At 42.3% G+C, this 18,238-nt stretch overlaps 1 protein-coding gene across 3 annotated transcripts in view; it reads left to right on the top strand.

Annotated features, from left to right (window-relative positions):
• RALGPS2 (Ral GEF with PH domain and SH3 binding motif 2) overlaps positions 1 to 18,238 on the top strand; it is a 785,699-nt gene that overhangs the window by 752,531 nt on the left and 14,930 nt on the right. For all 3 annotated transcript variants that reach the window (XM_029618595.1, XM_029618592.1, XM_029618597.1), the window contains one exon: positions 12,506 to 12,597. In XM_029618595.1, coding sequence (XP_029474455.1) covers positions 12,506 to 12,597 — 92 coding nt within the window. The remainder of the gene's footprint in view (positions 1 to 12,505; positions 12,598 to 18,238) is intronic.

The following is an 18,238-nucleotide window of genomic DNA, read 5'->3' as shown; positions in this document are numbered from 1 at the left end:
GTTTCCAGATGTTTTCCCTCAGAATAAAGGCTCCACAACAGTTGCAAAGGATAGTTCTCATATTGGTAAAGTTTTGGGTTGGTGATTCTTAGATGGTAACAATTTACTAATTTATCTTGTTGCTAATGCTAATTTAGTCAGTCTATATTAGAATCTAAGGCCAGGGGTGGGTGGGTAGAGGGGTAGGGTGGGAGGGAAACAAACAGTTGAACCTGGGACAAGCTGAGTAGAGCAGGACACTTTCTGGAACTTTATTCGTCCTTAAGCTATTAAAGATCCCTCAGCACTTCTGTGCCAATATTAAGCAGATTATTAAAGAACAGCTATACAAAATAGAAATGCAGTTATACTGGATCTTAAAAAACAGACAGTTTGCAAGGAACCAATTATAATTATTATATAATAACAGACCTAGAGAAAGGTATAAACTGAGCAGTTCTACTTCACAGAGAACTCAGATATTAATGGAGCACAGAGCAATGATCAGAAGGAAAAGTGAAAGTAAACCAGCAGGGTTTTGGGGTTTTTTTTTTGTTTTTGTGGTTTGTTTTTTTCCCCCAGAAAGACCACCACCAAAATTAAGAGTAAGAGCACTTGAAAGAAGGGAGATTGAGAGACTTTTTCCCCAGAAAGAGCACCACAGAAATTAAGAGTAAGAGCACTTGAAAGAAGGGAAATTGAGAGACTTTCCTATTACACAGCGCTCAGAGGCTAGTAAATCAAATCACCAGTAGAGGAATATTAAGAAACACTGATATCTATTATGCACAGATTCTCTACTATATATTAATTCAAATTTTAAGACAGCCTTATCTGCACCGGGAACAGAAGATTCCTCTTTTGGTCACAAAAGAGGAATCTTTTGGACACAAAAGAGTACAATTAACCAACCACATGAGACGGGACGTAAATTGGTGGCTCAAAATACCAACGTTGAACAAGGGAGCTCCGTTCAACCCCCAGCCACACAATGCAGTCCTCACAACAGACGCATCCCGGAAGGGCTGGGGAGCTCATCTAGACCTCCTGGAGACACAAGGTCTTTGGTCGCCAGCCGAACAGGAATTACAGATAAACCTCTTAGAGCTCAGGGCGATTCGCAATGCCTTGCTCACCTTTCAGGACTATCTACAGAGTCGGAGGGTGATGATTTACACGGACAACCAGGTCGCCATGTTCTACATAAACAAGCAAGGCGGGTCGGGTTCATGGCCCCTCTGCAGGGAGACTCTGCAAATTTTCTCTCACGCTCACAGGCAGTCAATTCACCTCCAAGCCACTTATCTGCCGGGAATAGCAAACACCAGAGCGGACAGATTAAGCCGCATCTTTCACCCTCACGAGTGGAGGTTAAATCCCAAAGTACTTCAGAAAATCTTCGACAGTTGGGGGACGCCGACTATAGACCTCTTTGCCACGGAAGCAAACACCCAGCTTCCAAAGTTTTGTTCCATCCGACCCAGCCCGTCCAGGATAGCGCAGGATGCGTTCCTGATTCCTTGGGCATCAACTCTTCTATACGCCTTTCCGCCGATTCCGTTAATCACGAGGACAATATAAAAATGCATCGCAGACGGCAGTCAACTTATTCTCATTGCGCCGGCTTGGCCTCGGCAACCATGGTACAGCTATCTCTTGCGTCTGTCAGTAGCAACCCCAATCCGCTTCCCAGACCGTCCGGACCTTCTACTCCAAGACGGCGGCCTGCTCATTCACCCGCTCCTCTCCTCCCTCCATCTGACTGCGTGGAGATTGAGCGGGCATTACTAATCGAACAAGGGGTTTCACACACTGTCCAAACCATTCTTCTCGAGTCTAGGAAACCGTCCACTAGAAGAAGTTACTCCTTCAAATGGAAACGCTACGCTACCTGGTGTAGCGAAAGAGAGATTTCACCTATAGACTGTTCGCCAGCATCCTTACTAGATTATCTGCAGTCTCTCTATGAGTCAGGTTTGGCAACCTCGTCTATCCGAGTGCATCTTAGTGCGATTGCAGCTTATCATAGGCCACTTGATAACCACTCGGAGGCAGAACACCCGCTACTATCTATATTCCTCAAGGGGCTTCTGCACTTATGTCCCCCAGTGTCTAAACCACCGGTACCTTGGAATCTTAACTTACTTCTTGAACAACTGATGCTGTCTCCATTCGAACCCATGGAATCTGCACACATGAAATATCTCACCTGGAAGACAGTGTTTTTAGTTGCCATAACCTCTGCACGCAGGGTTAGTGAGTTGCAAGCTCTAGTTCATTACGAACCGTATCTACAGTTTCATCATGACAAGGTTGTCCTACGGACTCATCCATCGTTCCTTCCAAAGATAAATTCCTCGTTCCATCTCAATCAAACCATAGACTTGCCTACATTTTTCCCAAAACCTCATTCGAATGATAGGGAGCTCTTGTTACACACCTTAGACTGTAACAGAGCATTAGCATACTATAAGAGAAGAACACATTCTCTCAATAGGACATCTCAACTGTTCGTTTCATTCAACCCAAATGCTCCCGGATTGCCAGTAGCAAAACGTACAATCTCCAGTTGGATCGTACAATGCATCCAGTTTTGCTATTCCAAAAAAGAAACCGCACTTCCTTCACTGCCAAAAGCCCATCAGCTAAGGGCTATGGCAACGTCGGTGGCGCATCTACAGAACTTTCAACCACTGGATATCTGTAAGGCAGCCACTTGGTCGTCGCTACGTACCTTCACGACCCACTACTGCATAGATAAGCAATCTGCAGGAGATGCAACACTAGGACAATCCATTCTGCACACCATTGCTAACTAATTCCACGACTGACACAGTATTATGCACGCTAAGAGAACATAACCACAGCGTGTATTGGAGCTTGGGACTCCCATACAGCATGGCTAATTCAGCCCTGCTATCGATGGGAAAAAGCAAGTTTGCTTACCGTAAACGGTGTTTCCGTAGATAGCAGGATGAATTAGCCATGCTGACCCACCCACCTCCCTGTCAGTCGTGGATTCTCCGCTACGCTCAAGCTTAATTACAGACTGAGGAGAACCGTTGACTCCTGCGCGGGAACCCACGCGCAGCCGCAGAGGATCAAAAAGATCTTCACTCTGCTATGAAGCTCCGCCTCCCGGGCCCTGATTGACAGTTCCCATACAGCATGGCTAATTCATCCTGCTATCTACAGAAACACCGTTTATGGTAAGCAAACTTGCTTTTTTCCGTGGGAGCATTGGGACATTATTTCATATCCCGATGCTCCCATGCTGATATTTAAAGGGCCCCAAGGCCCAGAAACACACACCCCTTCCATCCACTATCTACAAAAATAACTTCCCCCCCCTCCCCGGGATCTACATACACCCCCACCCACCCGTACCTCCCTCCTTTCAAGAAGGCCCATAGTAAAAAAAAAAAAAATTTAACATTTCTTGAAGCGTTGCGCCTAATGTTCCATCCTCCTGCCAAACTCCTCCCCTTTGAAGAAAATGTTTTCCCCTCAGAGTCGAACACTCCCTTCCTCCACAAGGCATCCTACTCCCTCCCTCCAAGTGTCTAGCCTCTCCCATGCATTGAGGAAACCCCTGGCATCTAATTGTCCTGGTCCTACCCCTATCCCCTGATTTCCCCCCCCCCCCAAGTTAAAATAAGTCCATGGTGTCTAGTGGGGCCAACTAACCCCTATACCTTTGGTGTCTAATGGGACCTAGAGTGCCCCCAGACTCCAGGCTGTTCAACACCATCTTTCAAAGTGGCGTTGATAGGCCTTTTAATTTATCACATGATGGGGGCATAGGCTGGTGGCACCGTTTTGTAAGATGGTGTCCGCGAGCTCAGATCCTTGGGAGCATTCTGGGCTCCACTAAACACTAGGGATTCCTTCAAACGTATGGTGGATGGGGGTCCCACTAGACGCCAGAGACTTCTTTTAACCTAAGAGGGTGTTTGAGGGTAGGATGGCCACTGGACACCAGGAAGTAGGTCTAATGTAGGTGGGGGACATTTTCTTCAAAGAGGAGAGGTTTGGGCAGGAGGTGGGCATTGCTGCATGACACTTCAAGCAATTTTGTTTTAATATAGACAACCTCGACAGGTGGGGGGTGTGGAGGTCTTCCAAGACCCCCAGGCAGGCTATTTTACACAGTAAAAGAGAGGCTGGGGGGGGGGGGGCGGGGAACAAGATGGCTCCCTGAACAGACATCTGTTGAAACGCTCCAGCATTCTTGTTACCTTTTTCTTGATATCATACCTTTGTGATGCCTCATAAGAGAAAGGGGAGAGTGAGGGTGTTCCAGCTGAACCCCAGATCCCAGCTGGTCAGTGAATAATACCTCAATACGCGTCCCCCATATTACAAGTGAGGACATTGAGCCCCTTTGGTAGGACGGGGGTGGGGAACCCGACGCCGCCTGGGGAAGTTTCACTCAATCCTCCAGAGCAGCAGACACAGCCGGAAGCATTTCCTCCAAGCAGCGCTTAACAGCTAGAGCAACCGGGGAGTGAATCCGTTGGGCAGACTCTAACAGCTGGGCTGAACAATGCTGCAACGGATTGGGAGAGGCCATCGGAAAACCTAGCTACTTCAGAAGACGCAGCAACAGGAGGAACTCTGTTAATTCAGGGGACTTCAGGAGCTGGAAGAACGGAGGTAAACAGTGGCTTTCATTTTAAACCCCTGGAAATAAAAAAGCCGGCTGTTATCACACTGGAGTCCATTTGGGACTTGTTAGCGGGGCTTGTGGCCGGACACAATGAACAGTGTTACTGCTTGGAGGCTACCACCAAGAGAATGGATGCCCTTGAAGTAGATTACAAAAAAAGACTAGATCAAAACTCAGCCCTAACTGAGGTAAAGGAGGGTCTCAAAGTGGTAACTGATTCTAATGTTATTAATATGCGAGAACAAACATCAATGCAACGCAGAATAGAATCAGTTGAAAACTATATGAGACAACTTAATTTAAGACTCTTGAGTTTCCCTCGAGTGGTTGGGGAGATACCGCTAATAACTTAGGATCTTGTTATGTTAATAACCGCTAATAACTTAGGATCTTGTTATGTTAAACTGATTTCTTTCGCTTAACTCTCCCAAACTGTAAATCCCTTGTTCATTGTAACTTTATCTTCTGTTTAATTGGTTACCCCTGGTTACACTGTAAACCGGTACGATAAGACCTAGTCTTGAGCATCGGAATATCAAAAATTATTTTAAATAAATAAATAAACTTTTAAAAGATATTTAAAACAAATATTAAAGATCCCAGAAGAACAGATTCCAGCAGTTAAGAAAATAGTATATCTCCAACAAAGGCAACCACAGATGCAGTTACAGATATCCCCAATAGGAGAAGAGGGGAACTTTAGTAACCTTACTGAATACCTGGAAAGTTCAGGGTTTAAAGTTATAGAGAGAACTGTTGTTCTTGTCTCTTTCTTCTCGGAATACGACAGAGGGCTTGTCATGAAGAATTACTTTAAGAATATCAATATGAAGATGGCCGCGGATAAATGAATGGCTGACGCCGAGCTCCGGAGCGAAATTTCTTACTTTTTTGCTTTATATTCCCTGAAATATTCTATTTTTACTTCAAGCTGGGTTGGCAAGATGCCCCACACAAAACGAAAAGCAAAAATCAGAGAAAATACCTCTACTCCGATTTCCTCTGCTAGACAGCCCCGAATCGAGGAGGTCTTTGCCGGACTAGTGCAAGTATACCCTGAGGGAGGAGCCGCTGGTGGTTTCGGCAGAGAGCAGACGCCGAGCCCCTTGGCTATTGAGACATCGCTGAGCCCGGGTGCACCTTCTACACCAGACCCTCCGCTCAGAAAGATGAGTTCTGAGCAGAATTTTACTGCCCTGCTACAGGAAAGTCCTGCTGGAGAGGTCGTTGTCCAGAGAAGGAGTGACGGAGTTTCATCTCCTTCGGAGAGCCTGAGGACAGCTGGCTCCAGAGACCGACCAGACCCAGCGCAGCAGCGAGCTGAGGAGAAAGGTGAGCCCTTGGAAAAGAGGAAGGGTGACGAGGGAATCCATGTTGTTTGTGGCGTTTCTGAATTTAATCCAAATAAAGTAACTTTAATAGAGATTATGCAAGCTATAACATCTATGGAAAAATCGATTGTGTCCTTGACTACAATGGTGAGAGAAAGCATTGAGAAGCATAAAGATACAGAAAGAAGAGTAGAAAACTTGGAAAATTCTGTCAAGGGAATTGAACAGAAAATAGTAGAAGTGGAGCAAATTCAAGGGAATCTGATCAAATCTGAAAATATACAGACGGTAAAAATGGAAAATTTTGAAAATTCCTTAAGAAGAAATAATATAAGAATACTGAATTTCCCTAAACTCAGGTTATTATCCCATCGAGAACTATTCAAGAACTATTTAAATCTTCTTAAAATTCCTGAGCAAGAGATTTCAACGATTCTTAAAATGTATTACCTGCCTCAGAGGGATAGAGGGAAAAATTCTGAACAAAATTGTAAGGAAGATTCCTTGTATGATTTAACAGACATACTAGAAAAATCTCATGATTTAATAGTCCAAGAAAGAGCTACTCTTTTTATACAATTTGCAACACCATCCAGTAGAGACCTAATTTTGAGAACTTTTTTCCGTAACCAGCATTTAAAATTTTATGGATATCCATTAAAGATTTTCCCGGATATAACCAAAAACACTCAAATTAAAAGAAAAAAATTCATTGCTATGAGGGAAGAAGTCATTGCTAGAGGTGCAAAGTACATCCTTCGATATCCATGCTATTGCTTGATCACCTATCAGAATTCACGATATATATTCAGAGAACCGGAACAACTACGAGTATACCTTGACTCCCACTCTGTATAATTCCAGGGGATGGGAAGGTATTATTGGAAAGGCACTGGTTAATTTTGAAACACTTTGTAAGTTATGTTTTGTATTGCCTAGTAACACTGCTTGATCTACATCTTGGATCCTCAAATTTCCTATAATCATACATAGGGTAAAATTGTTTTGTATTGGTATCAATTCCTGTAAAATATAATAATCTATTCTGCAACCTGATGTTTAATTCTTGAATGTTTGTTCTGTATATTTTTTTGAAAAATTCAATAAATAAATAATTAAAAAAAAAAAAAGAATATCAATATTCCTTATCTTGAAGGTACAATTTGCATATTTCCTGATATATCCAGAGTGAGATAGTTGCGAAAAAAAAAGTTTTTGGATATGAGCCCGGAAGCAATTGCAAAGGGCGCTAGTTTCATGTTGCGTTACCACAAAGTGTGTTAATAAAATGCTCTGGAAATACCTTTGTTTTCTATAATCCTGAGCAGCTTAGCCTGTTTTTGAGTTCGAGGTCAACCCCCTACCAGTTAATCCGTGCATGATAATATTAATATGGTATTTCAAGTCAGCAAATAATTGGGTTGTTTCCTGGTATAACTCCCTCTTTGTATTTCCTTTTTTTCCCCCCCCAATTTGTTACCACAGTAATAAGAGGAGTAAGTTTGATAATTGTTGTGATTTGATATTGTATAATACATTTCTTATATGCAACTCCTTTGTTTCTATACAAAAATATTTTGTTTTTGTAAATTTGAAAATCAGATAAATAAAAAATTTTTAAAAATAAAAATAAGAGAGGCTGTTTTAGGCCACTGCCTGCCCTTTAAGACTGTGGTGGCCCTGGGCAAAGGGAGCTGTCATCACACAAATATGTCTCTTATCTCCACAATACATTTTCTCGTAGAATTTTTCCATGAGAAAAAATATTGTGGGGATACCACAAAAACTGCAGGAACACTTCACTGTGATATTTTGCCCCTCCCATGATAAAATATCTTGGCATAGTAAATGAACCCCTTAGATTGTTAGCCCTCTAGTGTGGGGAAATGCCTAAGGTAACTGAATGTAACTCACCTTGAGCTACTACTGTAAAGGTGTGAGCTAAATATAAATAAATAAAATTCCTGGCCATATAGACAGACAGACATGGTTTAATGGGGAAGAGTGTTGATTGATCAACATGATTGATCAACATGATTTTAGCAAAGAGAAGTCTTGCTAAAACTGTTAACTATTTTAGAATTTTTTGAAAGGTGTAAGTATGCAGATAAAGGCAAAGGTGTTGCTAGGTACGTCAAAGATCTAGGGCAAGGGCCCCTAGATTTTTCCTTTCTTCCCCACCCCTCCCTCTGACCCCCAAGGTCATCCAGTTTTCCACCTGAGGACTGGGGAGAGATGAATTTGATCACTTGATCCTCCCCTCATTTGCATAAATTTGCCATCACTAACACTGAAACAGCCTCCTCTCTCTCGTCCCCCTGTTCCTTCTAGCATCCTCGGGACAGTGGCAGTGAACAGTCTTAACCGATCAACAGAACTAATAGGGCCCTCAATGATGAGTGATGCACTCATGATTCAACATGAAACAACATGAGAATGATGGAGCATAATCTGCCTAGATACATGTATTCCATTAATTGTGTGTGCACGGGTGTATTATGTGTGCATTGTTCATTTTTCCCAATGTTATGGAAATATGCATGCATCAATCAACCACACCGTTCACTGTTGGATCTCTTCTTAATGTCTTAACAGCTGTCTGGACCAGACACAGCATAGCACAACACATAGCCACTTACATACAATCACTGGGTTACAGTATTGTAGACATTTAAATTGTGCTGTCTTTAATTTGATGCTGAAAACAAATTAACTATAAATCCTCTGAAAAAACTGAATTACAATATAGTACACCTCTCATATCAAATCAGCGCGAACTGCCAGCATTCTAACAGTATCAAACCTACCTATGAAAAAAAGCAATTCTGCAAATATTACATTCCAGTACTCCTCCCATTGTGAAGAGATCAAGCCAAACTGCTGTAGACCTCTATGCAGAAACTACGTGCTATCAAAATACCTCATCTCAGTCACACATGCAGAACACAGAATATATGTTAGGATTCACAGCACTCACCTAGTCTCAATGTGGCAGGAATACTGCCAGATCTGGCAGCCATGCTGCTGTGACCAGCCTCCCCATAGGCGTGCGCGCAATATGCTTACAATGGTGGGAGGATCCAGAGTGGAGCCTTCTGACTTCAGCCTCCTGGCATATATATACTCAGATCCCTCAGTATTTCCTCACTCAGCAACAGGTCTCCTGATGTGCCTGTGTTCCTTCTTGTTCTGTGTTCTACATTCCTCTCCTGCCTTGTTCCTGAGTCCCTGCCTTGCCTTGTTATTGCCTTGGCCGGTCCTGTTCCTATCTCTGCCATTCCTCAGTCTTGTATTATACTGTCTTGTCTTGTCTTTCCCTCCCTCGGCCTGGCTTCCTGGATTCTGATCTCAGTTCTAGACTTTGACTATTCTTGCCTGCTGCCTGTCCTGACCTCTGGCCTGCCTACTGATTCTTGTTGTCTGCTGCCTGCCCTGCCCTCTGGCCTGCCTAATGGTGCTTGTATGCTGCCTACCCTGATGTCCGCCTGGCTTTTGAATTCTTGTTCTTGCCACCGCCCTAGGCTCCCACCTGCCAGCCACCAAAACCCAAGGGCTCAACCTGCAAGGAAGGAAGCTGGTACAGGCGAAAGTCCAGTCAGTCCTGCCATGGAACACCTCTGCCAGTTGACAGGATAGGCCTAGTGAGTTCCCCTGCTAGGCTGCACAATCACCCCTCGGCACTAAGGGTTCATCATTATCTGATCCTTACAATAAAGAGACCATAAACATGCAGATAAAAACTGAACTGGAAACCCCAACAAGCTAGACTGTATGCAGTGCAACAATTGAAAAGAGAAACAAATTATAAAATCAAGAAATATAAAACATCGTGATAGTAAAACCATACTTACAAAATGAATAAATATTTCAAAACAGCTGACAAGAATATCCAATCATTAAAAACACATTAAAAATTTAAAAATTTCCCAAACACCAATAAAATAGTTGAAGCCGCTTGAACGTGCTTTGCGTTTGGACTTCACCGCAGAAGCAGTCCTGTGCTTTTTTCCTAATGTCTTGGCCCAGCATTTTGCTGTCATCTGAATCCTATTCCACTTTTTTCCCCTCTGACATTAAAGCAGAGAGTGATGTTCAGTTGTATCAAAATGATGAAATCTAAGGTTAAAGGTACTAATCCCCATGCCTTCTGATAAGGGACGTAGCTGCTGCTCCATGTAAGTTACCCCCATGCATCCTTTACTTCATTTCCACCTCTAGCCTTTAGGGATACACAGTATTTACCCGATGCCTTTTTTTAAATTTACTGTTTTCCTGTTCACTACCTCCTCTGGATGGGTATTCCAGACATCCACCACCCTCTCTGTGAAGACATATTTCCTGATGTTAATATAGAAACATAGAAATGGCGACAGAAAAGGACCAAATGATCCACCCAGTCTGCCCAGCAAGCTTTTGCTAGTATCTGCTGCACTGTGCAGGTTATCCCCATGCTTATCAGGGCTCTTGGATGCTGTTTGAATCCAGTTTCTCTTAACCGTCAGGAAAGCAGAGAGCAATGTTGGAGTTGCATCAACAGTTATCAGCCATAGTGATTAAGGGTAGTAAGCGCCGCATCAGCAAGTTACCCCCATGTTTATTTGTTCCCCAAACCATAAAAGTCGGGGCCCTCTTTGGTTGCTGTCTGAATCTAATTCCCCTTTTCTCACTGTCGTTGAAGCAGAGAGCAATGATGGAATTGCATTAACAGTATCAAGGCTTATTTATTAAGGGTAGCAATTGCCACACCAGCAAGTTACCCTCTGTTACCCCCATGCACTCTTTTCCTTATTTCCACCCTCTAGCCTTTAGGGATCCACAGTGTTTATCCCATACCGCTTCGAATTCCTTCTCTGTTTTCATCTTCACCACCTCTTCCAGAAGGTCATTGACTACCCTTTCTGTGAAAAAATATTTCCTGACATTGGTTCTGAGTCGTCCTCCCTGGAGTTTCATGTCATGACCCCTAGTTCTATTGATTTCTTTCCAACGAAAAAGGTTTGATGATTGTGCATCATTAAAACCTTTCAGAATGTCTGTATCATATCTCTCCTGCACCTCCTTTCTTCCAGAGTATACATATTCAGATCCTTCAGCTTCTCCTCATAAGTCTTCCAATGCTGACCTCTCACCTCTCTTCTTTGGACTGCCTCTATCATGTCTTTATCCTTTTTGAGATACGGGCACAGCGTTGAACACAGTACTCCACGTGAGGCTTCAAAGACCTGTACAAGGACATTATCACCTCCTTTTTCTTACTGGTTATTCCTCTCTCTATGCAGCCCAGCATTCTTCTGGCTTTAGCTATTGCCTTTCACTTTGCTTCGCCACCTTCAGATCACCAGACACTATCACTCCAAGGTCCCTCTCCCAGTCTATGCACATTAGTCTTTCATTCCCCATCACATACAGCTCTTTTGGATTTCCGAACCCCAAATGCATGACTCTGCACTTATTGGTATTAAATCTCAGCTGCCAAACCTTTGACCATTCTTCAAGTTTTCTTAAATCACTTTTCATTCTCTCTATTCCTTCAGGCATGTGCACTCTGTTACAGATCTTAGTGTCATCCACAAATAGACTAACTTTACCTTTTATCCCTTCTGCAATGTCGCTTTCAAAGATATTGAACAGAACTGGTCCCAAAAACGATCCTTGTGGCACTCCACTTAACACTGTTCTCTCTTGAGTAAGTTCCATTTACCATTACACGCTATCTCCTGTCAGTCAACCAGCTTGCAATCCACTCCACAACAGATTAGCCACTGTTGGAGACAGGATGCTGGGCTTGATAGACCTTTGCTCAAACCAAGCAATGCAAAACTTATGTTCTTACTTCTGCAGTGTGGCCAAGGTAAATTTGTTACAACTTTATAGAGGTGGTATACCTCAAATTTATCCTAAGGTTGGGAGGTGAGGGAGGTCACCTGTTTAAAATACTGAACTTTTGAAGTAAATATGTATATTTTCCGGATTCATATAGCTTGTTATCCTTGTGACACTATTTTTAAATCATAGGGTATGGATGGGAATAATGCACATTACAATTCTACAAATTGAAGCTTATGGGGTTAGGTAGATTTCTATACAAATGTCATTATGGAGAAAGGTTTGATGATAGTCCAAAGATTAGTGTCATTATTGAATACCAATATGTTTATTTTGTCAAAGAATTTAACTGACATTGTCATAGTTATCTTTATTTTATTCATTTTCATAAATTGTAATGGTCTTGTTATATGATAAATGCAGTAAAAATGTTCAATAAACATCCCTTTGTAAGTATTGCAGTAATAAAAAATAAATAAATATGGTATTTGCATATTTAAATAGGAAGCTGCATTAAAAATTATTTTTTATGCAGCCACTTTTGGGGTTACCTGTACATTACACCTTAGAGAGCAAAATTCTCCAAACCCTAGCTTGGTTTTACTTTTGGCTTGAGCGTATCTGTGTTGACTTTAAATTAACTGCTTGCCTTTTTTGTATTTTCGCGTTTTCACTTTTCTTACTTTTTTTTATTTTACAGGAAATTCATATAAGTTTCAAGCTGGAAACCGAATGAATGCGATGCTGTGGTTTAAACATCTGAGTGCAGCCTGCCAAAGCAACAGACAACAGGTGGGAATCATGACATGCTTTACTAGTAGAAAAGCAGAAACTTGTTCCATTACTGTTAACTGGGATTAAAAGCTATTGGTAAATAATTGCTTATTTGGTTTTTAAAGTATAAGCCACCACAAACCAGACCTTTGAATTGTATTAGGGAGTTTAAAAAATGGAGAAGAAATATTCTATTTTGAGCTCTGAGAAAATATTACATATGACATATGTTGATCCATTTCACAACAGGCAAGTTTTTGACACTTCATTTTAATGCATGATTTTCATTTAAAGGGTCCTCTCTTCCCATTTGGAAAAATGTCCTTTTTTGAAGGGAATAGGTTTATAATTTTTTCAGTCTTCTGCAATTCCCAATTTCAAGTTGTTTTATACCTCTCAACTGAGAAAGTGATCCATATATCAGGATATGCACCAGTGTATTATAGCAGTGGTTCTCAACCTTTTTCCCATCATAATACACCCGACAGACCATGCTCACATGTGTGAGACACTGCTCATTACAGTTCCCGGTGGAAATTAAAAAAAAAAAAAAAGGTACAGTATTATTTTTATAGTCAAGAATGACACAAGGGAAAGATAAGTACTCTGAACAGAAATTGCATAAATAGTAAACATCCCATTCCAAAACACCAATTTCCAGCACTCAAACTTATCTAAGAAAAGGCAACACTAAAAATATTACACCAACCTTAAGACACCAATACACCTCTTACTAGGAAAATGGACCAAGCCAAGCTGCTATAGAGCCCTACACAGTAACTACATGTCAGCAGAGTACCTCACCTCAGTCACTTGTGCAGACCCTCACCTAACAAAGAATAGAGAGACCATAAAGCATAACTAGAAACATGCAGACAAAAACTGAACTGAAAACCGCAACAAGCTAGAGAGACTGTATGCAGTATAACAAAGGAAAAAGAGAAACATCACCAGTCCTTATAAAACAAATCAAGAAATATAAAATCAATAGCAGTAAAACCATAATAAAAAGAACAGATTATTTCAAAACAGCTGATGAATGGAATATCCAATATTAAAAACTCATATCTAAAATGTCAATAAAATATTTCAAAATAGTACACACAAAGACCCAATAATGAAAAATAAGGATAAAAAAATGCTTTGCTCTATACCTGGGAACGTTTGATATCCAGATGCCATGAGATTGTTTTGAATTCGCAGAAGGAGGGATGGTTTGCTTGCAACTTTCTCCTCTCTCTGTTACATACAAGCTCTCTCACACTGGCTCTCAATCACGCACATATACACGTGCTTTTTCTCTCTCACTTATGTAGGCTCTTAGTCACACATTTACACACATACTGTCTGTCTTTTCACACTTACAGGCTTTCAATCACACACACAATAATGCTGTCTCTTTCTCTCACACACAGACTCTCATTCATAAACTTACACATATGCTCTCTCTTTCTCTCACACAGGCTCTCAATCACATACTCGCATGCTCTCTCACCTACACCAGTTCTCAATCACACACAGACACACACACTTTCTCTCATTATACACACAGGCTCTTAATCATACATACACATGATCTCTCTCACACATACAGGTTCTCAATCATACACACATTCATGCTATCTCTCTCACACACAAAGGATCTCAATCACACACAGGCTGTCAATCACACATGCTCTCTTTCACACAAATAGGTTTTCAATCACTCACATACATGCTGTCATACACACACAGGATCTCAAACACATATGCTTGCTCACTCACTCTCTCCCCCCACCAAACTAGCGACAGCCTCCTCCACTTCCAGCCTTAGCAGCAGCCTCCTCCATTTCCAGCCCTCGCAGCCTCGAGAAAGTACTCCCATCCGCCACAGGGGCTGACGTTGCTCTTCTATTGCTCCACGCTGTGCTGCTCTTCTTCGGGCCAATGATGCATGCACTAGCATGGTCTCTTCTTCCTATGCGTGCAACCGCTGCATCATACTTCCTCTTCCGGGCCGCGGGAAGAAGAGACCATGCTGGTGCCGCTGATTCCAGCTCTCCTGCTGCATTCCGCCCGGGCTATCAGTATTTTAAGCTCGAGCAGAGGGTGAGTTCCTGTTTCGTGGGTGCAGGGGGGGCAGCTGTGTCAGCATGGGACCGGGAAGTGTGGCAACAGACCTCCGTGTGCTTGGCGACACACTGGTTGAGAACTGCTGTATTATAGGATAATTAGTTACTGTTTGTAGTTGTAAATTGCCCCAAAATGTACCTGGGCATCTTGTGTCATGTATTGCCCTCCCTGCGGGAAGATCTACAGATTACAATAAATTTCCCAAAGAAATGTATATCTTATAAACACTCAGACACCAAATTAATAGAACAATTAAAACAAATATAATAAGAAACATAAGAACAAACATATAAAATGGAGTCATGTGGTAGCAACTTGGATGTTGATTTACACTGTGACAATTTGCTGGCCACCTAAATTCTGAAGCCTGTTACTATTTTTTGCAAATATTCTTATTTGATATTCTGCTAACCCAAGAAAGGTCTCCAGAGCGAATAAGAGATTATAGAATGGATAGGCCGGTACAGAACAAAACATGAATGGCTATAATTCCTTCACAGTGAATGGATTCACTGGTACAGTTAGAATAAATGAGACTATATTTCCTTCACAGTAAAGGGTCCTAGGTGGTGGAGACTTGGAAATTGCGGTTACCAAGCACTGTCAAACTAGCTGGCAGATTGTATTTCCTTCTGCTATGTGCAGGTGGGCCTTCAGCTTGGAGGCCATGTCAAGGCTCACTCTATTAGAGCCATGGTGGCTTCGGTGGTCCACTTCTGAGCGGTTCCCATAGCCAAGATCTGCAATACTGCGACGTGGAATTCTCTCCGTATGTTCGCTGCCCATTACTATTTGGACAGGGATGGCTAACACAACAGCAGCTTTGGCCAGCAGGATGTTAGTCCTCACAAAACCCACCTGCCACCCTGCAGTGTTGGGTTTCTCCTATGTTTGTTTTATTTTTTTGTAATTCTGTTACGAGACTGAAGCGGGACCCCATGTGGATGTGTGGATAGTGGCATGTTGGGCATGCTCAGTGTGCCAGTCAAAGTTTCTAGAAACTTTGACAAAAGTTTTCCGTGCGGAGCTCCATCTGATGATGTCACCCATGTGTGAAGACTAACATCTTACTGTCCTAGGAAAACACCTGTTATAGGTAAGCAACTGCTTTCCCTACATAGCTAAGAATCTTTCTGGCTTTTGCCATTTCCTTATCCACCTGTTTGACCACCTTAAGATCATTAGATACAATCACCGCCAGATCCCACTCTTTCTTTTGTGTTTTGAAGAATTTCATCCCCTCCTCCCCCCCACCCCCAAATACTGTTCCATTCCTTTAGGTTTTTGAAATTCAAATATGACTGCAGTTTTTTAGTATTAAATCTTAACCTCCAGATTCTAGCTCATTCCTCAAGCTTCACTGGATCCCTCCTCATGTTTTCTGTGCCTTCCTAACTGTCTACCTTGTTTGCGATTTCGGTATCTTCTGCAAAAAGACAAACCTTTCACAACCATTCTTTCACAATATCAATTATGAAAAGGTTGAAAAGAAATGTCCAAGAACCAATTATTGCTGCATACCATTAGTAACACCTTACTCCTCAGCATGAACTCCATTTACCACTACTCTTTCTCCCCTCCTATTCAACCAGTTTCTAATCCAGGCAGTCTCTTTAAGGCGCATGCTAAGAGCGCTCAGTTTATAAGTCATTTCTGCTGAACCATATCAAAGACTTTACTGAAATCCAAAAATACTATATCTAGTTCTCTCCCCAATCCAAATATCTGATCATCCAGTCAAAGAAACTGATCAGCATCCTCTGACAAGACCTACCTCTGGTAAAACCACATTGCCTTGCATTTTGTAATCCATTGGATTTCAGAAACTGCACTACCTTCTGTTTTAGCAATAATTTCATTAATATGAGGGATACCTCATCATATAACCACTCATATACATTATTCGACATCCATTTACAATAGGCCATCTGAGATACATATAGGATAAAAAGTTTGTTGGTCTGTGTATGTCAGACCATCTGAAACAACTGTGGGATATTGGCTCGGAATTAGTGTTTGCATATTGTTGTTTGTTTTTTTTAAGGATACAGCTGTTTTTCCCAACCAGCATGCTATGATTATTTTGTTCTACTTGTGGATTGGGGAGGGAAGAAGAAACAGGAATGGTCACGGTCACATCTGTGCATGTTAAGAGACATTAATGGTTAACACAGACCTTCTACAGTAACCAAACCAGGATTATTGTTTCTGTAGAGTTTGGAAAATATTAAAACCACTTTTTTTCTTCATTTTAGTAATCATAATTAAAAACAACAATGGACTCTAGACTAAGTATTTGCTAATGCAACTGTGCTTCTCATTCATTGTGCATCAGACTTACTGCCATAGAAAAGATAGTAAGAGCCAAATAAAATAAGTTAGCATTCCTGCCAGTCTTAACACAAGTCTTACATAAGTTTTCATTCACAGTGTATAGTAGGGGTAACATGCAGAAGGTGGTGTTTTTTAATTGTTCTCATTTTGATACTTGATATCCAGCTTCTGGTCATATAGTAGCACAAGCCTAGTCTTTTGGATCTTCCATGATACAGTAATTCATGGCTAGACTATGATTGATCTCTTAATTATATAACATAAGACTTATCTTGCATTCAAAAATTCATACTCTATCTGCTACCATGTCTCTGAGGTGGAAAATGGTACTCTATCTTATTCTACTGTACAAAGTCTTAGCTCCGTGAGGAATTGCACCGGATGGTGCAAGAGGCGGTGGTACAGGCCATCCAGAGCCTTCCGAGGCCATTGACGCCGGCACCGATGCCGGCACCGATGCCACCAGTGCTTGTTCCTCTCCTCAACAAGCTGGACGTCCTCATCGGTGCCCTGCCGATAGCACTGGCGAAATCACTGATTCCGATTGCTCCTTTGACGCCCATTCCTCTCTCCTCGGATGAGGTGGGGTCATCAATGCCGGAGCCAGTTCCGGGACCTTCTGGAGTGAGTGCACCGAGGCGCCTGGCGAAGTCACCGATGCCATCGATGCCTTTTCGTCCCTCACCGATGCCGGGCCCAAGGCCATCGATGCCAGCACCAATACCTTCTGTGCCAAGGCCTCCTCCAGCCGGGGGAGGTCCTTCTTTACCGCCTGGACCACCGTTGGATGCTGGAGATCAGCCTTATAATCCATGGACAGATGATTCTTCAGATTCCCAGGATTCTGTTGATGTTCCATCGGAGCCTTCGCCACCTGAGGAGAGGCATAAGTCTCCACTGAAGGACCACTCCTTTATTCATTTCATAAGGCAGATGGCAGAGACTATTCCATTCACATACGAACTGAAGAAGACTCCAGGCATAAAATGCTGAAGGTCCTTCAATTTCTGGATCCACCAAAAGAAATAATGTCAGTTCCAGTACATGACATTCTACTGGATCTTCTGCAGCGCAACTGGGAACATCCCGGGACAGTCCCTCCTGTTAACCGCAAGACGGATGCGACTTATTTGGTGCAGCCGTCTCCTGGTTTCCAAAAAATACAGTTGGCGCATCATTCAGTGATGGTGGAGTCCGCCCAGAAGAGGCTAAA

This window comes from Rhinatrema bivittatum, chromosome 10 (assembly GCF_901001135.1).
Source record: "Rhinatrema bivittatum chromosome 10, aRhiBiv1.1, whole genome shotgun sequence".
Taxonomy (NCBI): domain Eukaryota; kingdom Metazoa; phylum Chordata; class Amphibia; order Gymnophiona; family Rhinatrematidae; genus Rhinatrema; species Rhinatrema bivittatum.
The sequence above is the reverse complement of the archived record's forward strand: the minus strand, read 5'-3'. Positions and strand labels throughout refer to the sequence as shown.